The sequence below is a fragment of the Populus nigra genome, chromosome 9 (assembly GCF_951802175.1).
Source record: "Populus nigra chromosome 9, ddPopNigr1.1, whole genome shotgun sequence".
NCBI classification, from domain to species: domain Eukaryota; kingdom Viridiplantae; phylum Streptophyta; class Magnoliopsida; order Malpighiales; family Salicaceae; genus Populus; species Populus nigra.
This window is the reverse complement of record NC_084860.1, coordinates 14845339-14867712: the sequence shown is the minus strand read 5'-3', so window position 1 is coordinate 14867712 and position 22374 is coordinate 14845339. Positions and strand designations below refer to the sequence as shown.

General features: G+C 32.7%; 3 protein-coding genes, 1 long non-coding RNA gene and 1 pseudogene across 7 annotated transcripts; 3 read left to right on the top strand and 2 right to left on the bottom strand.

The window, feature by feature from the left end:
• Positions 1–74: 74 nt before the first annotated feature.
• Positions 75–2391, top strand: LOC133702784 (putative beta-glucosidase 41; annotated as a pseudogene).
• A 646-nt stretch (positions 2392–3037) lies between these two features.
• LOC133703123 (mRNA cap guanine-N7 methyltransferase 1) lies at positions 3038–7635 on the top strand. 2 transcript variants are annotated; one of them, XM_062127553.1, is made up of 13 exons: positions 3038–3271; positions 3889–4013; positions 4092–4160; positions 4284–4355; positions 4659–4760; positions 4979–5035; positions 5535–5673; positions 6072–6136; positions 6213–6263; positions 6567–6629; positions 6787–6910; positions 6994–7078; positions 7177–7635. In XM_062127553.1, exons 1-12 carry the CDS (start codon positions 3190–3192, stop codon positions 7044–7046), a joined length of 1002 nt encoding a protein of 333 aa, XP_061983537.1. In that variant the 5' UTR covers positions 3038–3189; the 3' UTR covers positions 7047–7078; positions 7177–7635. The 2 variants fall into 2 exon arrangements, with proteins under 2 accessions (XP_061983537.1, XP_061983536.1); XM_062127552.1 differs by having other exon boundaries at positions 3040–3271; positions 7017–7078.
• Positions 7636–8227: 592 nt separating this feature from the next.
• Positions 8228–11529, bottom strand: LOC133703124 (uncharacterized). Its single transcript, XM_062127554.1, has 4 exons — positions 11177–11529; positions 9560–9749; positions 8958–9051; positions 8228–8845 (listed from the first exon to the last, which is right to left on the bottom strand). The coding sequence occupies exons 1-4, from the start codon at positions 11527–11529 to the stop codon at positions 8508–8510; spliced, it is 975 nt and encodes a 324-aa protein (XP_061983538.1). The 3' UTR covers positions 8228–8507.
• A 423-nt stretch (positions 11530–11952) lies between these two features.
• Positions 11953–12506, top strand: LOC133703125 (uncharacterized). Its single transcript, XR_009843831.1, has 2 exons — positions 11953–12082; positions 12307–12506. It is a non-coding gene; the product is annotated as an uncharacterized LOC133703125 (long non-coding RNA).
• Positions 12507–18117: 5611 nt separating this feature from the next.
• Positions 18118–19274, bottom strand: LOC133703245 (uncharacterized). 3 transcript variants are annotated; one of them, XR_009843852.1, is made up of 3 exons: positions 18756–19274; positions 18495–18630; positions 18118–18320 (listed from the first exon to the last, which is right to left on the bottom strand). XR_009843852.1 is itself a non-coding variant. In XM_062127707.1 (2 exons), the coding sequence occupies exons 1-2, from the start codon at positions 19195–19197 to the stop codon at positions 18268–18270; spliced, it is 483 nt and encodes a 160-aa protein (XP_061983691.1). In that variant the 5' UTR covers positions 19198–19274; the 3' UTR covers positions 18118–18267. The 3 variants fall into 3 exon arrangements, 2 of the variants coding, with proteins under 2 accessions (XP_061983691.1, XP_061983690.1); XM_062127707.1 differs by lacking the exon at positions 18495–18630 and having other exon boundaries at positions 18768–19274; XM_062127706.1 differs by lacking the exon at positions 18495–18630 and having other exon boundaries at positions 18756–19269.
• Between the last annotated feature and the right edge of the window lie 3100 nt (positions 19275–22374).

The following is a 22374-nucleotide window of genomic DNA, read 5'->3' as shown; positions in this document are numbered from 1 at the left end:
ACAATTGAATGTAGCATTTTTTTTTATTAAGAATACACTCAAGCTTCACAAAAAGCAAATGAATCACTTGCACAATGGACTTCGAGCATTATGTCTACACTTATTTCCAAGTTTTTGGGTACAAAGTAATATGTTAAATTTAACATTTTTTATGAAGGTATAATAGTTATAATGAGAAACTATTTACTGAAAGGTTAAATCAAATCACTTATGATTTTTTTAATATTTAAAGGATCATGACACATTACTAGACAATGCACTTGATTTTCATATAAAGATCAATCATTTATTGAATTGATAATAAATTAAATTATTTAATTTATTTAATCTTATTTAATTTAAAATTATAATTTATATTTGTACCAACATATTAGGAACCTAATAGGTTATATAAAATAAGAATCATTGTTTAGAAACTAAACTGAAATAATTAATTAAGTGTGACTTGATTGTAAATAAGTTTTAAAAATTAAATGATATAATGTAATTTATATAAGAAATTACAATTCTAGACCTAAAAAAATCAAGTTAGGGACTTGATTGCATAAAGTTTTAAAATTATAATGAAATAATGTATGTGGTATTATTCAGGGAAAAAAGTGATATTTTACTATTTATAGGGTTATTAAGTTTTTTCTATAATAAGAATATATATTTTTTATATATAGAAAAAAATAAGGTAAGTTAGAAAACAAAAAGAGCTATCATTCATAGACATGACAATCTCTCTATCCTACAAAAAGATTTTAAAAGATTCCTCACTAGTGGTTCGTGTAAATTACTTACTATTAGAAACCAGATACTTAGACGACTTGTGATTTACAATAATTTAATTTTAAAGAAATTGATTGAACTTTAAATTAAAGATTTGATATCCAGGTAATTTTCATCTAAATTCATAATAATTCTAGATTATCTAATGGAATCTTGGGATTTCCGATTTTTTTTTTAAATTTACTATTTTCTCCGTATATCCGTTCAGGGAACCAGTAGCACTATCATTGCTCATTTACATTGTAAGAGGGGGAATTCGTCCACTGAGCCATACATTGTAGCTCACAACATCCTCTTGTCGCATGCCGCTGCTTATTGGTGTTATCAGCTACATTTCAAGGTACTATTGCATATAAAAATGGTGGCCCTATCAATTTCTTTTATATATATATAAAAAAAAAACAGCTGATAGAAAATATTCTCTTCCAGGGAAAGCAAGGAGGTCTAATCGGAACAGCATTGGATTCCAAGTAGTACGAAACCGCTATCTGATGTTGACGAGGACAAAGATGCGGCACAAAGAGCAGTGGATTTTGGAATTGGATGGAAGCTTTGTTGTGTTCATAATATTTGGGAAGGAATCAGTTGGTTCTGACGGGCCTCATATAACAAATCAAAAGCGTATCAGATTCCTGGATCCACTTTTCTCTGGAAAATATCCTCACTCAATGAAAAAGCTTGAGGGCGAACGACTACCTTTGACCTCTCTAAAGATGTCGAAACTCTTAGTTGGTTCTTCGGAATTTGTTGGCATAAATCATTACACAATATTATATATTCGGAATGACAGGACATGGATTCAGAAACTAATATTGCTGGATGCATCATCCTACGCTGCTGTGAATGCTGCTTGTAAGATAATGAAGTACTGTTCTGTATGTTTGAGAAGAGTGCATAATCAGGCAATGACTTGACCATCTTTGTTCATGTCCTCAACTGCAGCTTATCGCCGTGGGTTGCAATCGGAGAACTAGTGTGTCCCAACAACTTACTGGCCCCTAAGATTTTGTTATAGATTTCAAACTAAAGTGAGTCAGCTTACATGTACTTCCTCCTCCAGGCAGCTTCCCTCTGGCTACACATTGTCCCATGGGGCATCCATAAATTGCTCAAACGTGTGAAAGGAAAGTATGGGAACTCACCAGTGATTATAGCAGAAAATGGCAAGTGTTTACTCTTTAATTAAATGCCATTAGGCTAAAACTAAGAGTTGTTGCATAAAACTGACTTCATGGTTGCAGGAATGGATGATCTGAATACACCGTTTATATCTTTAAACAGGGCCGTACAGGACGACAAGAGAATGAATACCACAGGGACCATCTCTCCAGCATTTCTGCAGCTACAAGGTAATGGAAATTGTGTTAGGTTCATACATCTTTGGCTTCAGAATTGGATTCTTCCGTTTGAGACATTGCGCATTTGGGCAATCTGACAGAAAACTAAATCAACACAGGCAAGACAATTGTGATATTCGAGGCTATTCTGGATAGTCCGGACAAACGGGAATGGAACTCAGGCTACAGAAACAACCTTACAAGGATACCGAAAGCTTCTGCTGAATGGTTCAAAAGTAGACTCGAATTAAAAGATAACCTGCAAAATGTATACTTTTAGTCACCATTTATACGTAAATAACTCTTTCTTTCTCTGTTTTTCCTGGTTTCATTTCAGTCTTTTCTTTATCCTTCAAAAATCGAAGGTGATAATATTGACACAGTGAATGTCCCCACACGCAGCTAGTTATAGCGTTAACGCACACCTTTTGGTTCCCTGATTCATAAACATTAAAACAGAAGATCTCAGGACATCTAAGTTTAGCATACCTGCACAAGCTAGGAAGTGTCAGGAAGAGGATGAATCTGCTAAGTTGAAAACAAATGGTAATTTACTCCAAGAATTTACAACCTTACTAGAATATGGAACCTTAACAACCTAGTGAATTTGCACCCCTCTATAATCCAATTTTATGTTTAAGCAATCTCAAATAAAAAGTCAACTTTTTCAACACAAGCTAAAATCAAAACCTCAAGATTTATGATTATGAATTGGAAGAGAATTGACTTATAAGTATGCATTTGAAAGATAGTTTAATAATAAAATTAATAGAGCCAACAAATTAAAAGATTGCAAAATTTTGATAGAGAAAGGATAATATTGACACAGTTAAATAGTACAGGGACCAAATTGATACCTACCTTTATTTGTCACCTTGTTTTTCGAAAAAAAAAAAAAAACACGCACACACCCTTAGTTTAAGGTCTCTATTTTTAATCTCTCCTAGAAAGAAAGCAACTCCATTAATATAAACAGACTAAATCCTCTCTCCTCCTTCATTAATTCTCTCTTTTTTAGAACCCTAAAAAATTTTATTTATACAACCTACAATAACTACTAACGATTCAATAATTTGCCATGAAACGAGGATACCCAACTTCACCATCCAACTCTTCTGCTTCTGGCCCACCGAAATCCAGATTGAAATACACCCCTGAAGGTGATTCTATTTTCACACAAGCTTAAATGCCTTTTTTTGATTTCATGTTTTTTTGGATTTGTTTTTGTATCTTTGACATGAGCTTTCGTTGTTTAGAAACTTTAAAATTGTAAGTTTTTGCTCATTTTCAGTTACAGTGGATTTAGTTGCTAGTCATTTGGTTCTTGGTGTTGTTTTGAGACTTGGGTTTTGTATGCCACTAGCTTTTACTTTTATTTTCTTGGAAATGGAGATGATTAAATATTGAATTTTAGTTCTATGCTGGTATTTTGTTTTTCTCTTAGAGTCAGAGCAAAAATGAGAATGCGATTGCTTTATGGGGTTCGACTTTTGATTGTGTTTATATTTTTTATGGGTTTGATTTGTAATTTCTTCGCTGTTTCAGTTAAGGTATTGATTTTGGGACCTGGGATTGGGTTTTTGGTTCTGTGTTCTTTTGGTATAGAAAACTGGAGAGATTTTTTTATTTTTTAAAAAAAATTCTAATGTCATTCGTGGTTGTGTCTGGTTTAAGAGAGTAAGAATCTAGGATTGTCATGGTTTCTTAATAAACTTCCTTTTACTTTCCTGCTTTGTTTAGGATTCTGAAAGTTGAGGGCTAAATTTTGTGATTGCAGGTGAGGCGGATTTTTCTAATGATTTTGTTCAGAGAGTGGCTGACCATTATAGTGCCAGGACAAATCAGACTCTGGAAGAACGAGAAGCGAGCCCAATTATCCATTTAAAGAAACTTAACAATTGGGTATGTAGCGTATTCCAGTGCTTAGTAATATCTTAAGCTGATAATGTGTCTAAATAACATAATCATATCTGTGAACAGATAAAAAGTGTCTTAGTTCAACAATATACTGCTAAAGGAGATGCTGTTCTTGATCTTGCTTGCGGGAAGGTAAAGTATACATCCCTTTAATCAGTTGCATTGGAAGGTTCACAGCTCCTTATTTTGTTAGGGATTAGTTTATGATGTCATTTTCGTTAGGAATTATCTTCTGTTGTCATTTTTGTTCTCCAGGGTGGTGATCTCATCAAATGGGATAAAGCAAAGGCTGGATATTATGTTGGCATTGACATAGCTGAAGGCTCGGTAAACATACTACAAGAGATTTACTTCTCTTTCAAAATGAACTGATCGAAAGTCCTTGTAATTGGTGCTTTGATTTTTAAATGCCTGGCTACACTTTGTATGTATGTAAATGCTTAAGTTTGGATCTCCAAGTATATGTTATGCAATATGAGATACCATGAATATGATTATTTATACTGTTTAGTGCCTAAATCTTTAATACTAAAAAGTGGTGCCTTCAATCTCCTGTTATATCTACTTTTATGCTTAAAATATATATGCTGTCAATGTTCATTGTCTATATGTATTCAACTGTCGATGCAGATGGAAGATTGCCGGACGCGTTATAATGGTGATGCAGACCACCATCAACGTCGCAAAAAGTTCACTTTCCCTGCCCGCCTTATATGCGGGGATTGTTTTGAGGTAAGTTCAGCTATAACAGCTGGTGCATCAGCAAATTCATTACATTAAGTGTGATTTGTTAATTTTAATTATATGCATGCTACCCTCTATTTGGATCTAACAAGTAGGTTGAAACTTGAATGTGCCGTCCAGAAGTTAAAGTGATGAACAATTTTGGTTTCATTTATGTTATAGACATATTTGTAGAAGTAACTGAATCTTGGTTTTACATGTTTCAGCTTCAGTTGGATGAAGTCCTGGTGGATGATGCTCCTTTTGATATTGTCAGTTGTCAGGTGAATTATGATTACCATCTCAATTTTCAAAATTTAATGACATCTTGTGTTGTAGCGTGGTGCTGGAATCAGCATCTGTTGAAGCAGCTGCCCAACATTCATTTTTTCACTGAACCTAGAGCTATTCATGACTCAACAATGCCGACCTAGGGACTTTTGGAGCTATGTCACAGGATTCCTAACTACTTTGCTTGATAATGGATATTATTGCAATATATGGACACAATGTCCTCCCAACATTTTTTTTTCTAGAATCTTGAGAATGCTAAAATCACCAAGCTTCATGCTCTTTTTGGCATATATTTCTCTCTAAAAGGGCACAACATGGCCGCAGAGACCTAGGCACTAGCCTATTCTTCAATCTTAAGATCCCAAGTTCTTGCCCTTTCCATTTGTCTGTGCTGTAATTATGCAAATCATGATATGGATCCATAGGATTCTTCAACTTTGTGTGTGAGTGTGGTTTTACTTAATTCTGAAGCATCAACATGCTTTGCAGTTTGCCTTGCACTATTCATGGTCAACAGAGGCACGTGCACGGAGAGCATTGGCCAATATATCAGCCATACTTCGGCCAGGAGGAACCTTCATTGGAACAATGCCGGATGCCAATGTTATCATAAAAAAACTTAGAGAAGGTTTTTGTTTTGTTCCTTTCAAATATTTTCTTTACATGGGAAAAAACTTCAAATGATCAGATTTATGAATCTTAACCAAAAAAACAGAAAACAGTGTTTTTTTCTGACTCTACAAATATAAAAGCCCAGTCTGGAGGCACCTTCATTGGAACATGAAATTTGCTATTAATGTGATACCTTGCATGTCTGTTTACGCTGTATGAAACAACGAGGAGTCTTTTAAAGAATTCATGGGATGATGATGATTGATTAAGATCTCTTTCAGAGTCAATCTATTTGAAGTATTCTCGTAAAATGTTCTTTTTCACACTTCTCCAATATAAGAATTAAGATTAATGTGCATGGAAGACTATTTTTGCCATTCATGACAGAGGATTCTTTTTCATGTGAATATGCAGCTGAAGGACTGGCCTTTGGTAATAGTGTGTACTGGGTAAGATTTGATGAAGAGTTTTCTCAGAAGGTTAGTTCTTTTCAATATTGCAGGCATTTTGTTTGTTTCCCCTATAATCTGATAAGTTCATTATTCTGTGGTTCAGAAATTCAGATCTTCTAGCCCATTTGGTATCAAGTACTACTTCCATTTAGAGGTATTTATCATCTTCTCTTCTGCTTTACTTAAGTCTAGTTTTTCTAGAAGCAGATGTTCTGTAGAATAGCTTGTACTTGATATTTCATCGTGTATTTGCATCAATTGAAGTTGTGCTTTTATGCGACACCCGATAGTTACCACATGCCAAGAATGTAACCTGATTATTCTCTTCCCTTCTATCCATCAGAAAATACCAACTCCAATTCTTTGTTTACTTTGTCATTTAGTTCAATTTATATGCTTTAGGTGACGACTTTCATTCTAAACTCCTGATGATGTTATACCCACGTTTCTGTTGCAGGATGCTGTTGATTGTCCTGAATGGATTGTGCCCTTCCATGTCTTCAAAGCTTTGGCAGAAGAGGTAAAAAAAATCTCGGTGCAGGAGATGAAGCCTGTGGTTTCAACATCTTTTCAGCTGTCAATGTGTTTTGCTGGTGTTAAAAGCTGGTTGCACTTGAAGTTTTTTAAGCATTTACCTAGATACACTTATTTTGTACGCTTGCTTTCAACTTTGGCAGTATGACTTTGAGCTGATTTTTGCTAAGAATAATCATGAGTTTGTGCATGAGAATATGAAGAAACCAGAAAATGTTGAGTTAATGCGAAGACTCGGTGCTTTGGGTGATGGGAACCAAGACCTTAGTAAGTCTTTGTTATGTATCTTTTTGCTTTTTCTTTGAATTTGGTGCATGATGAAATAGCTATTTTTCATGCTGATTTTTGAGTCTCTGTGCCCTTTGGCATCCAGGCACGCTATCACCAGATGAATGGGAAGTAGCTTATCTATACTTGGCCTTTGTCTTGAAAAAGGCAAGCATATCAGTATACATGTTTATTCCTTGATTGAGTAGTCACGATACACTTGTTTCCTCAATTACAAAAGGCTAAAGTAAAATTTGTTCTTCCAGCGAGGTCAACCAGATCGGACGCCAGTCAAAAGTAAAAGAGACAAAGGAAAGATGCATCTGGAAAAGGAGGACATTTTGTACATTAGTAGCGAGGTATAATCAGAGAACCATGCAGGATGGTTGCGCTTCAATGGGTGTTCCCCCCCTGCCCTGAAAATGAAGATGGCCATCTGCCTGCGCTTGTTTCACGAGCTTCCAGTGTATTCATGTAACCTGCACAATTTTGTAGATTGAAATAAGACATTTCAAGTGCCAATTTTATGGTTCTTGATCTCTGCATTCTCAGGACGAGGAATATAAATAGTCGAGCAAAGTAAAATATACTGATGGCACCAAAGTGGTGCATTGATAGCATAAACACCTTGACGATAACTCCATGAATTGAAGTGGAATTATATTGAGATACAGCAACTCAATTGTTCAAGAAATATAAATAAGAGTAGGATATATTCTTGTCAATGTTCTCTTTTATCTGTTCATCCAGGAGAGAGATTGCACAAGAAGTGGTTGCCCTAGAAGAATAAAGCTGGTTTTTCAGTTTTACGCATGGAATTGGTGCCAATATGCGATTCCTCTTGTATGCCAAGCATCATCATATGTAATGGACGGTAGAAGCATCGTCGTCGTGTCCTGAGCAATTTTAATTGAAAACAATTGTTTGTATATATCATTGGAATGTTGCTGGCTAGCCATGCATCTCGTTTTACTTGATGCATGCAATAAAAGCACTTGGATCTACAAAATGTCTTAAATGAAGAGTACTAAAAATATAAAATAATAAATTTAGATTCACCAAATTAAAGAAAAGAAAAAGAAATAAACATATTAATTGTCAAAAAATTGTGTCCCTGAACAGAGATCTAAGACTAAGGGAAAAAATAGTCTAAAAGTAGAATTTATTCTGTTCTCAAACCCTTCAATTCCTTCGGCAATTACATCATAATTAAGTGGTGTGGCTCTCAGTGCTCTATCAAACCTCCTCTAATATTTATTATTTTTCAACAATTCAATTATTTGAATGTACAGAGAAAAACTGTAGAACACTCGAAAATAAGAAATCGAATCTCATAGATGGCTTGCCAGGACATTAGGGCTCAATCAGAATTAGATGAGACCTGGAAAAATAATGGAGTTACTCTCATAGATGGATAATTAAAACAAATTAAAAACTGCACATAGATCATTACTTAGGTAAGGAGTCAAGCTAAAATGTTACAGCTTTAAACTTTTTTCAGCATCAATCCCATCATCCATTCAACCATCCAAAAGCACAGATAAAGTTGCATGTAGACTCGGCAAATTTACAGGTTGGCTTGCCAGTGAATAGAGTTTTAAGGGCGCCTCAGCACAACCACCATTATGACCATCACTGCCAAAGCCATGAGAGAGGCTCCCAGGGTCTTCTCAGTGGTAGATAATCCGGCATTTTCATCTGCGGCATCGGGTGTGTGCTCTGCGGATGAAAAGCTAAAAATCTTCTGGAAGTAAGCAGATACATTTGTCACCATGTCAACCACAGTGAGCTTAACTTTATTGATGACATCCATGAGCCCAGTTTGAGAGTTTCCAGTTTCACTTTCATCATCAGATAATTCTGTGAGCTTCTTTGAAGATGCATCCTGAGAGTCAGTATCTCCAACAGACTCATTATCTGCAACATATTCCTTACCTGCAACAGATTCCTAGGCTTCAGAGGCAAAACAGAAGGACATAGAAAACAGGAAAATAAAAAATAAGAAGAAGAAAGACGAGTGGATTGAAAGACAAAAGGCTACACTTACTCGTATTCTGTGACTGGAGCAATTCCTGAAGGGCTTCGTTTTCCCAAACTGCATTCCAGACATTTGGATCAGAGGCAAGGGCAGCAACCACAGTCTGGGCATAATACTAAAACCAGTGAACTACAGTCCCATAGGCTGATTTCATCAATCAAAAGACAGGGCATGTTGGATGCAATGATAGAACATGTGAGAATACACTTCAAAATGTTCAAGAGGCCTTGAAGATCCAATCAAATTAAAAGCCCTCAGGTATTATATATGGGGGCTTATAATTTATAAAACAAAGCGGTACATCAGTTATATAGTCTCGGCATGGTCCAGGCCCTGAGAAATCACAGGGGTTTTTGAAATGCATTGACAGCTTAGTGTTCTTAAAGTTAAGCTAGGAAATAATTGCAACTAACAATACCAAGCATCATCAACCACAACAAAAACATAATTGAAGCTTAATTTAATTCTGTATGAGCGAAAAAGCTTTACACATATTTGTGCAACTACAACTCTATTGTCAAATTAATTCACCATGAATACAAAATAGTCTAAGCAATAGGAGGAAAGAAAAGGAAAGAACAACTTGAAGGGGGAGAGAGATATATCAGAACCTGAATTTTAGGACTTTCATTAAGCAATGAAAATGCCTGCATAGCATATTTTGGCACAGGAGCTCGATTTGGATCACAGCTAATACAACCTTTAGTTTCTAAAAAGTCAGAGTTTGTAAGCGGGTGGCCAGACAGCTGACTACCTCCAAGTGAACTGCCAGTTCCCAAGTTAGGAGACGACAGATATACTCTGTGCATAACAGTTCAGCATAGAAAGATGATAAAGTCAAGAAAAGGTAAATACAATTTCAGGCCACCAGAATCAATATAAGGAACAAAAGGCAAAAAAGTAAATTAATGGCATAGCTAAAAAAAAAAAATTGGCAACACTGATGTTCCATAACTTAAACAAAACATCACACATTCATTTTTAAGCCAATTTTGTACAAGACTGCAAGTGCCAAGTTTAACAACTAAGCTCATCTAGAAAAGTAATAAACAAGATGATCCGCAGAGACAAATAAGCCTCAATTTTCAGAAAAATAAGAATAAGATCTCTGAAATCTTACAGAGGCAAAACTATTCAAACAAAAGAATGAGTAAACGTCAAGGAACATACATTCCTCTAGGATGGTATTTGATATAACCCCAGCAACCCTCTAAGAAATGCATCCCCACTCCAGTTCATAATATTTACTCCTTCAGCAGCTACACTTGCCATGAAAGTGCAATGATAGTGGAGAATGAGATTAAAGATACACAGACACAAACACACACACACTCTTGAGAGTATTTATATGCCTGGAAGCTTCCCAAAAGGAAGAGAAAAGCCACAGCTTTTTGTCAGCATGTGCACTGGAACTTTCTGATTACCATGCATTTTGCCCACATGCCCTAAGAAGTTACATCAAACTCAAGTTGCTATATATGAACCTTCTCTTACGCTGCCTACCTTGACTCGCACATCTCAAAAGTAGATGAGAGAATATTCAATAAAAATAAAAAGAATTGATATGGGAACTGATCACACGGCATTACTCAAAAACTATGAAAGATTATACAGCACAATCAGTACGAGGTCCATCTAAAAATCTCCGCCCAAACCAATCATACGTACATAGAATGCAAAGTTCAATCAACCATTTAAACCTAACCTAAATGATGACACCAAATAAACCTACGTAGCAACAAAAGAACCAGAATTTAATGCAAAAAATAAATCATTTCTTCAATTCCTGAAGTTCGAAGATTCAAGAAACAATAAATTATCCAAAACTCTGAAATATCATGCAATTTTTTGTTCTTTTTTTTTACAACAAGAAACAAGAAAGTGTTGAAAAATCTCTAAGAACTTCTGCCAATTTCTTCAGTAGCCACTATAATTACAAAGGTAAGGCTTCATTTCCTCTATACATTCAACAAACAAAGTATGATTTAAGTTCCATTCTTTTCATTTCTTCGGTTATATCAATCACAGTTTCTACAAACTGAAACCAGATGGGAGAAAAATCAAAGCCTCACACTTTCAATTTTTCAAACAAGAATTTCAATAATCCCAATAATTGTAAATAATTTCAAATAAAATTTATACACAGAAAATAAAAACCCAATAATATCACGTAAAATTAGAAACAAGTGAATAAAAAGAGAAATTTTGAATAAAGATCAAAACTTTACTTTTGCAAAGCATCTTTCAATTCACAAGTAGCCGCCTTAGCCTCCTGCAAACTCGGCGGGGCACCCCAGAAAACAACTCTAGCCACCGGCTCAGCCGAATCCACAACCATCTCCTCCTCAACGCCACCAGCTAACTCCCACTCATCCACCTCCCATGCAGGGCTCTGCATCCCCGCCGCGACCTCCCCTCCACTCGCCTTCGACGACATGATCGCCGAAACTGGACTGGATGCGTTGCGCATCGACTGCTCCACCGGCGGTGTTCCACCAGAGATTCCCCGGCGGATTCCGGCGTTGGCCACTCCAGTTCCGACCACCTTGACCGCTGCTCTCATGACTCCTCCTCCTCCCATAGTTCGTGTTCGATTATGGGAATTGAAAACGCTGCGACGTTCCTGGGTTTTTATTTAGCGAAACGATTTCTTTATTTATTATTAGAAGAAGGAGATATGAGAGAGAGGAGTGAAGGATCTATCGGGTTCTTTCTTGTGGTGGTGCCTTGGAGCATAGTTTTGAAACCCGGCCCGGACCGGCGGGTCGACCCGGGACCCGGCCGACCCGGGCCTGTATCCGGGCCGGGTCTAAGCAAAAAACAGGTTGGGAATTGGCCCGGTGAGACCCGGTCAACCCGGACAAACCCTGCTGAGACCCGGGTTTTTTTATATATATATGTCTTCATGACCGAACGATGTCGTCTTCAACTTTTACAATTAAAAGGCCAAATTCCAAAATAAGAAAAGCAGAGGAACGAACACAGTGTAGAAGACCCAATTGATTTCAAATCTAATTCAAGAAATCTTCAAACCCATTTCAGTCGCGAAGAAGAGCAGAGGAGCAGAAGACTCTTGAATCCTTGATCGCTGTTTCAAATTCAAGAATAAGGTTAGATGAGCTGTTGTTAACGAGGTAAGAAACTGTAAATGAGTGTTGATTTGCATTTCCATTGCTTTTGCTTGATGAGATGTGTCTAAGAGATGATAATAAAGAAGGGTTTTCGAGAAAATAGTGTTGTCTGTGATTTGTTGAAGCTCTTACAGAACTCCCTAACATTCTGCATGTGGATTCAAACAACGAAAATAAAGCTTGAGGAATGCAAAGCTACTTACCTCTCTTTCAATTTTGATTTACAGCTCTGCCTCTACACGTTTAGCCCTACATATCAGCAGAGAACGAGGCAAATCGGGGTCGATGGACATGTTAGACCCACAAACCAATCCTCTTCTGTTTCTCTTTTCTTTAAGATAAGGTGAAAAGGTCACCAAAATGTAAAACTTTGAAAGGATTCTTGGCCATAAAGTGAGGATTTTCCATGAAAATTATAAGTAATCAACGGCACAGATGTTGATGTCATTTGTTCTTCCATTTATTGAATTTGAAGATGGCGTTTCAAATCCGTTACTTTTATTCCATCTTCTTGCTGTTTTGTTTTTGGGTTGACTCGGGTTAACCCGGGTCAATCCATCTGACCCGTAACCCAACCACTAAACCAGGTTAATAACCGAATTGGATTTCAAAACTATGCCTTGGAGTGGAAGCTTTTTGGTTCATGACTTTATTCAAGGAATTTATCTTTTTAAAGGATAATACAACGAATTTGCATTTATTAATTGTTGCTTTCAAATTATCATTAAATGTTTTTTATTTAATTTTATTGTAATTCTTTGAATTCCAATTACAGCATATTAGTAATTTAATGAAATTTCATAATTAAGATTACTTTATAGGTAAGAATTAAATTTAAAATATAATTTATTCTTTAAAATTAGTACTAATTTATACTTTTAAAAAGTAGAAATTTTATGTTAAAACTAATTTTTAAAAATATTTATTTATCTATTTTTTAATAGATATTTAAAGAAATGTAATGAAAGTGACGAGATTAATAAATGAACTCAATTCAATTTTTTTAAATAAGTGAATCCAATTTACTTTTAAATTTAATTTATTTATTTATTGAATTTAAATTAAATATTATAATTAAATTTAATTATAATAGAGTATTGAGCACAAAGTTTTAGCCATCGATGAAGAATCTCGGGGAAAAAAAGAAGTAAAACACTAAATTATCTTATAATTATCTTTTCATATCAATTAAAATAATAATATTACTTTAGCTTCTTACATTTACTAAATTTATTCATTGTTATTTAAGAATATTTTTATGGTTGGAAAGTTATAAAAAAGGATAAAAATGGTAATTTACTTTAGGAATCATATATTATACTCTTTTTTTTAACTAGAGGTATTCGGATCAGCTTATGCGCACCACAACTTATCATCGGGTCTACTAAATATCTTGCAAGTCCAATAAACATGTAACACATCTCGAGAATAATATATATATATATATATATATATATATATAGTAAAACTTGAACCCTAATGGAAAAAAAAATCCTTTTATTACTGAGCTACAACCTCAAGTGTATCATATATTATACTTGATTGGAAACATAAGATTTTTTAAAATTATCTATATTCTATACCACAATCGGAGTGTAGCTGCCGCAGTCCGGCAAGACACAGAGCACCGATGTGGTAATTAGTTGAGGTTCGCAGGAAGGACAAGACCGAGAGCAGAGGATAGATATGCCTGCTAGAATTTGGACACCTAGTAAAATTGGAGAACTTACCCACTGGGCATGAGATTTGCACATGGATTCCACAGAATACGACGTCGGAGTAACGAAACATATAACCCCGAAAGCTCTGATCGGTCATGGAGCTTCTCTTAGAAAACAGGATCAAGCGTAGATCACCTTCTTACAATTCGGAGTACTTTATTTGATGATTATTTTTTCTTATTAGCGTGTTATTTTAAAAATAGTGCCAAAACAACTCAGTTTAAGAAGAAATTAGTAAATTAGTAAAAAAAAAAAAGAAATTAGTAAAATAGCATAGTTTATTGGTTGAGAAACACCATCACTAAATCTTGTCGTTATTTAAAATCATGGCATTTTAAAAGATGGTGAAATAGGGTGCATATAAAGGGAGATGAGAGATGAGAAAGAGAAAAAACAAACAAATTAAAAAAAAATCAAAAGCACACTGAAATTTTTAATTACAATAATATTAATATCAATATCATCATAAGAATCTTGATGGGGCTAATTTAATATGAGAAAAAAACAAGAAAAAAAGAAAAAAAAACACCTATAACTAAAAGCATATCAATAATTTATTGTGTATTGTCCTATATAATTCACAGTGACAATACACAGTAAAAGATTGATCTACTTTCCTGTTTGTTTTTTAATTTAAAAATATTTTAAAATAAATTAAATTTTTTTATTTATTTTACTTTAAATTAATATTTTTTAGTTATTTTAATGTATTAATGTTATAAATAATTTTTAAAAAACAAATAAATATTTTTTAATCTTTTTTTAAATAAAAAATAACTACAACATTACAACGGTAATGGAAAAATATAGCAAACAGAGGAAAGTCTCATAAAATAATATAAAACCAATAATGTAGGTTTTCGTGTTAAAGTGATGTCCGACCTCGTAGATAAAGGCCCAATTGACTTTCCAATACAGATCTCCGCAAGAAGTGATGGCAGAACCAATGCATGGAGGAGGGCATCCGAGGGACAGTCATCATTCACCATCCGAGGTGCAGGCCTACGGAGAGGTCTTGTCAAGGGTGAGCTCCCCAGCAAGCTTGTCGCGGCTAGCTGCCAAGGGCACAAAAGAAGTGGCTTGGTCACCTGAGGCACCGCGTGCACAACCAGAGTCATGATCTGTTTTATTTTCTGTGTCTTTTATGCATGATTTCTATGATAACCACAATATGCGAGTATTGGCTGATGATCAGTTCGCGGATCGCATTCAAAAGCTCAAGCAGGTTGATGTATTTTAAAGGGGGTGAGGTGACGTAACATTATTGATTGACTGATCATTTATAGAATTTGATTTTAATTTTTTTTTTAAAAAATTATTCTTGTTTAGCTTCCACAGATTTGGACAAGTAATCCAATTTTATGTTTCTTAAAACAAACAATAAACAAGTTTTTTTGGGGGGCATAAGAAAAACTAAGGAATGACAAGTAGTACCATACAGTTCGACACTGCTCTCGTATAGAAATTATATTTTTTTATGAACAAATCAAATAAAATAACGCAGAGTTAATCTAATTTAATCAAATAAAATAACTCGTCATTCACTCAAAACTTGATTGGATTTATTTTATTTCAAAATAATATTATTTTTTATTTATATTTTGATTAAATTATTCAAAAGCAGGTATTAAACTGATTCATGTATAATTTTATCAGTAAGAACATTAATTAATACAATCTCATAGGTGGAAAACTTACATGTATCTCGAGCATGAGAGCCATCAGCATCCCATTGCAATATATAGTTTTACTCACATAATTTTCCAAGCTGATTAAATGTCATCTCACCCTTTTAATACTATAATTATTATTTTTATTATTGAATATACTATAATGATGCAGGGTAAATCTTGCACAGTATGGAGTTGCGGTTGCTTTTTAAAATGTTTTTTTCACTTAGAAATGTTTCAAAATAATATTTTTTTATTTTTTAAAAACTATTTTTGAAATTAGCGCATCAAAATGATCTAAAAATACAAAAAAAATATTAATTTAAAGTAAAGAAAAACATAAAAAAAATTCAAATTTTTTCAAAAACGCTTTTAAAACACAAAAATAAACAGGAACGAAGTTTTTATTCCTTATATAGAAGTTTTTTTTTCAATTTAGTCCTTCAATTACAATTTCTCATATGTCTTGTCTGTTTAAGAGTGTGATTACAATTGTTTTTTAAAGTATTTTTCATTTATAAATGTATTAAAATATATTATTTTATTTTTAAAAAATCACTTTTGATATCAGCGTACAAAATAATCTAAAAACACCAAAAAGTTATTAATTTAAAATCAATAAAAAAGTAAAAAAAAAATAAGTTACAATTGTTTTTTAAAGTGTTTTTCATTCATAAATGTATTAAAATATATTATTTTATTTTTTAAAAATTACTTTTGATATTAGCGCATCAAAATGATCTAAAAACATCAAAAAAATTATTAATTCAAAGTAAATAAAAAATAAAAAAATTAATTTTTTTAAATACTTTTTAAATATAAAAATAAACAGAGTATAAATACTATACATACTACCATTTTTTTTAAAAAAAAAAAAAGCAATTTAATAGCCATACCTAGCAAGTTGGCCATAATTATTGAAGAAAGTTGAGAGCATGACCTTTCATAACGCAAAGAAATATGAAAGGACAAAGTAACCAGCCAAAATCAGATTCCAATTTGAAAAGGAGGAGGAGAAGTTAGATGAAAACAAAAGAGTTACAGTCAAGATGAGACATTTCAAGATTTTTAGCAGGTCTCCTCCCTTAAATATCTCACGTATTTAGCGTCAAGATGAAGAATGCTTGTTTTTAATAGTAAAATCGTGTTTTAAAAAAAATAATTTTTTTTAAATTAATTTTTTATTAATATTAAAAATAAAAAATATTTTTTTATTATTTTTTAAATAAAAAATACTTTAAAAAATAAACCGTCCCAAACACTATAAATATCTAAAAAGACAAAAACATGGCGGTACCTTGGGAAGTTCAAATGTTCAATTTAAAGAGAAATTAGTACATAAACTAATTTATGTAAATAAATCTTATTTTTTAATTAATTTATTTTGTAAATTAAATTGCGCCAAGGTATTTCAAATAGCTTTAGAATTGTGATAGAATCCATTTATTTATAAAGGAGAGAAATGAAAGAAACTACCCAGTGTCATAATTTATTTAATATCGATATTTGAAGAAATAAAATTTTATAAAAATCATTATTAAAATTTGAACATATAAAATATAAAATAAAAGATCTATGACACAACCATCGAATAAGGATCACCAGTGGCAGAGGTGAAGGTCCACGAAAGTGCCAAAGGCACAATCACAAAAATAAAGTGCAATTATTGATGGGGGGAACCCTACGTTTAGGTGCTTGTGGGTCCACCAAAACAAAGATACATGACCCAACCTAAGATCCCTCCAATTTCGGCGTATTTTTTTTACTGTACAGCGAGTGTTTGAATCAACTTTTCATGGATCTCAATTAATCTTATGAATTTTAAAGTTAATAATTATGTAAGCTTTTAGTAGTTATTATATAAATAACTACATAACTCGAACCTGAAACCACAAGAAGAGCAAATCTCTTAGTCCCAAACTCTTACCATTAGATCGCCATCTAAATGATTTTTCACTAATAAAACAATAGGGATTTTCACAAATAAAACAATTACAATAACACGTATTGAAATAAAAAGAAATTAACAGATATTCGAGAGTATAATAAAAAGAAATTATTTTTAATATTAATATGTTAAAATGATCTAAAAATATCAAACAAATATTAATTTAAAATAAAAAAATTAAAAAAATATTTTTAAAACACTAAAACAAATATAACCTAAATATTTTTCATCATTCAATAATAATAGTTCATTAACTTTGGAGAATTTTACTATACTCCATGAGTGATTAATTAATTGTGTCATGCTAATTATTTTATAAACTTAATTTTAAATAAAAAAACGAACATAAAAAAAGAGAGAATAAAATGTATATTACATCAAAAGTTATAAGAATATTTTTATTTAGTATTTCTTAAAAAATATATATAATTCAGAAAATAATTAATATAATAATATATGAACACCACAAAATTTCTTACCCGTGAAGATATATATATATTTTTTTAAAGTGCTATATATGTAGCCGGCTATTAAGATTCGTAGAAGTGGGTAATTGGAGAGAGGGTGATTTATTAGAATAATTGTATTGTATTAGATTCCTTGCTTTGATTTTATTTTTTTTACTGTAAACATTAGATCAATTGGTTAGGGTGGCAACAAAAGGCAATTAACAAAAAGTTAGAAGATTAGAGCCTGTAATTTGATAAGGACACCAGATTCCATGATTGCCATTTTTATACTTTATATAACTAACAAAACCTCTAATCTAATCTAAGATTGTATTATGGAATCATTAAACAAAACATTCCATGGAAAATGACAAAGTTGGAACAGCATGGCATGCATCTTCTATCTCACAGCCTCAAACCCTCTCTCCTTCCTCGCATGATTCTTCGACTCACCTGCACGCATTCACATGATTAACAGTGCCCCCAATCATGAAAAATATAAATGTAATAAATCAAACAATGTTGTACTATGCCTTGCAGTTAAAATGCTGTGCCTGTTCTTTTAGGAAATTTCTTCTGATTATTTGTGAAAGGTAACAGAACAAGGGAAAAGGTGAAACGCAGTACTCTGTGACCAGTTTCTGGGACTGAAACACAAGCCAGTGAAAGCAACAGGCATGGCAGGTAATAAGATTCATGTGATCAGCTTCAGCTTCCTAACCATGCCCACAGCACAACTGCTGTTTCCTTATCCATTCCATAACTTACAAGGGAAATATGCATACCAATACCAAGAACGATGAAATCAAATCCTTGCAGTAGGAGATTAATTAATAAAGATTCAAGACTTGATGGAAAAAAGAAGTAAAGATTAAACAAATGCGATACCTTGAGGCTTACAGTTAGGTGGATCTTCAAAGAGTGATAAGGACAGTTGCTTATGAGCAACCCCAATGTCAAACAAAATAAGTCCTGATCTTGGGTCATCAACTGTGATGTCTTTCACTGGTAGCCAAAGAAAGAGTTCTTCTTGAGACAAGCCAACAACTCCAGAAAGACTAAGATAAGTGAGATTAGCCCTCACTACACTTTCAAACAAGACCCTGTTCTCATATCTGGTCAAGCATGGACCATCAAGAAACACCTCCAAGTAGCCATCTTCAGACACGGTGTAGGACTTCACTTCCTTTGGGAGTAGACCAGCTGGTAACCCTTTTGAGATAAGCAGGTCGTGGATCGAGGAGGAGAAAGAGAGTTGTGGAGAGAAGACGAACACCAAACTCAGTGTGCAAAGAGAGACTATTATGGTCTTGGTGTTAATGATGGCCATGGTAGTTTGTTTAGAGAGAGTGAAGAGAGGGAGGGAGAGGATCGAGGGGGATGGTTTTGGGCTAGAGGGTAGACTGTTTTAAAAAAAGGGAAGGGTTAGAGAGGTGGAATGACTGAATTGGCCTTGGTTGTTGGTGAAATGGAACCAAAGTGTGTTTGATTAGGATCTTGTATTGTTCTGTAATGCATCACCTCATGAGCCTCATAGTGTTTTTGGTACGTGGTTCTGATTTGAAAAAAATTGTTTTATAAAAAATATTTTTAGTTGAGGTTGATTTGAAAAAATAGGTGTTTGGTTAAAACTATGGTTGAAATTGAGGTTGAAGAAAAAGTAGTTTAATGTGTTTGGTTAAAAAAATGTTTTTCAAATTGAGATTATAAAATAATTAAAAATATTTTTAATTTAAATATTGTAGATTTAACTACTATTATTACATCATGAAATAAATAATATTGATATCAAAATTTATTTATTATTCCATTAAACTACATGCAATGTCATCACATACGAAATCTATCCAACAATGACTATATTTTTCATGGTTTCTTAAGCACGCAACAACAAAAACTGAATTTTTTGTTACGTCATCAAGCGATATCCTTCTAATTTAATGAATAAAACACAATTAAAATAAAAATAAAAACTGAATTTTTTTTAACTGCGTCGGACCCAGCAAGAACATAATTGGAATTGCAATCAAATTTCACAAATGCTACGTCATCATGTGATATCCTTCTAAATTATATAGTGTTATTAAATAATATTAAATACTAGTTTTTCAAGTAAAACTCAATTTTTTTAAAAAAAATTTACAATTTCATTACGTCCAAAATTTATTCGACAAGAACTACAGTTTTCATGATTTTTTGAGCGTACAATAAAATTAGGTAACATATTATCATGAATAAAATTGAGATTACAGTACGAGTAAATTTAACTCACCTTAAACTAATTTTTTTAAAAAACAAAAAAAAAATTAGAAGTTCATGTTCACGTGAACAGTGCGAGTGAAATAAATTAAATGCACTGGTTTTTTTTTTAAAAAAAAACAACAACTGTTCACGTGAACAGTGCAACAGTGGAGCATAGCTCCACCGTTCACTGAACAGTGACTGTTAAGAGGAAATCACAACGAAATGCTGCTTCTCCAAACCTGTGGTGTAACAGTTAAAATTGGTGGCTCCCATAAATAAAAATCATTTTTTTCTCTATTACCAAACACTCAAATATGTGGTTACGGGTGAACCTCACCCGCAACCATAATACCAAACAGCATCTTAATCATAAATGTTGGGTTTGATGTTATAGTTTATGAATGCCATTTGGTGCCTTGCTTGATGTTTTCATTGCATTGATTTGATAATTAAGTTCTTGTTTGTTTTTATATTTTTTTAAAAAATTAAAATTTTAAATTTTTTTATTTTAAATTAATATTTTTTGATATTTTTAAATTATTTTGATGTACTAATATCAAAATAATTTTTTAAAAAATAAAAAATATATTATTTTGATATATTTTTATATAAAAAATACTTTAACAAAAACCACTAGAACACCCTTAAACAACCTTGTCTCATTAAGTAATGCACCTAAGAATAATTTGCATAATTGCGAGAGCAACTTGTTGGTAAGTATTTATTATATTAGTAATCAATTCGTCACAATCAATTTCTTGAGATATATCCATTTAGTCCCTTGAAGAATTTGTATTTCTTATTTGGGCTTTTTATTAGAATTTGTCTAACATAAATTGCTATGTTTTCTATAAAAAGAATAACTTTTTTTTTTATGATAAAGAGCATATTTTAGATGGAATTCATGATCAAATACGATTGAAAAGATTTAATTAACAATTTTGAAACTTGGAGGATGAAATTGATTCAAAGATTTGTTTGAGGTAAAATTAAGACTCCTATATATATATAGCAATTTTAGGATGCACCCTTGTTTTCTTCCATCACGCGAAGGAATAATCATGATAGGTAGTATTGCAAACAAAGTTTTAACATGTACTTCAATTCCTTGTCTTCTAATACTCTACATTTAATTCACATGCACAAGCAAGAAAATCTTCTTTTGTCATGGAATTAACCATGATTTAACAAGTCATTATAAAATAAGAAACAATTAACTAGAATTCTATCTATTAATGGCTCGATTTCTAGAGTTTATATATATATATATATATATATATAAGTCTCGATCTAGGAATAAATATTGGTCTATGTTGCAACCTATCTTCATAATAAGCTTTGAATGAAATCACTGACCTTGCGGAATGACCATAAAATCAATGGCCTCCGAGAACTGGTGTTTCATTGTGACTTGGATTACAGTCAAGTGAGGTAACTACCTCCCATATGTCTATCTTTTATATGGGGTCCAAGTAGAGTTTAGGAATTGAAAAAATCGAAACAATAAACTTATCTTTTATATCTATCGCGGGCTAATCTGACAAGTTAATTTAAACCCAGTTGATATATAATTTAAATTGATTCAAATGAAAAACAAAAAAAAAAAAATTAACCTAATTTGACTTGTAAAAAACTTGAGTTTACCTGTAAATTGAATAAAACCTGATCAAAATCCACTAATTTTTTTGGTTAAAATAATTTTTTTTTTAAAAAATAATAATTAAATCAATTTAACCAACCATCTATTTAAAACTCGGATCTTATTGGAGATCTACCGTTTTAAAAAGGATGTTTTATATATATATATATATAAAATAGTAAACAGCATGCATGCCTGGCTGCCATGGTAGTATAATTATTAGATTAAAAAGTTGTTGCCTGTCCAAAAAATAAAAAGTAGTTCAATGATGAAAATGCCAGAAGCAAATTTGCTTTCCCCTCATCGCAAGCAAACTTTCAATAATTTAGCTAAAATCTTGGGTCCCCTAAAATAAATACGGGCAAACAGAGCAGACTTGTTCTTCGTTTTCATTTCTCTTTGCTGAAGAATCATTACATCACAATTATACTAATCACCGAGGAGAATTTTGTTTTCTTCCATATCCCCAACCAAATCTAGCAAGTTCTTACCTCTGCGGAGAAACAAAAGAGCTTTCAATTTTGGAGCTCGAGTCTTACATCTGTGACTTTTAAATATATAAAAGTTTTTTTATAAAAAATAACTAAGATCCCTTTATTTTTTCTAAAATATTTTACACATAAA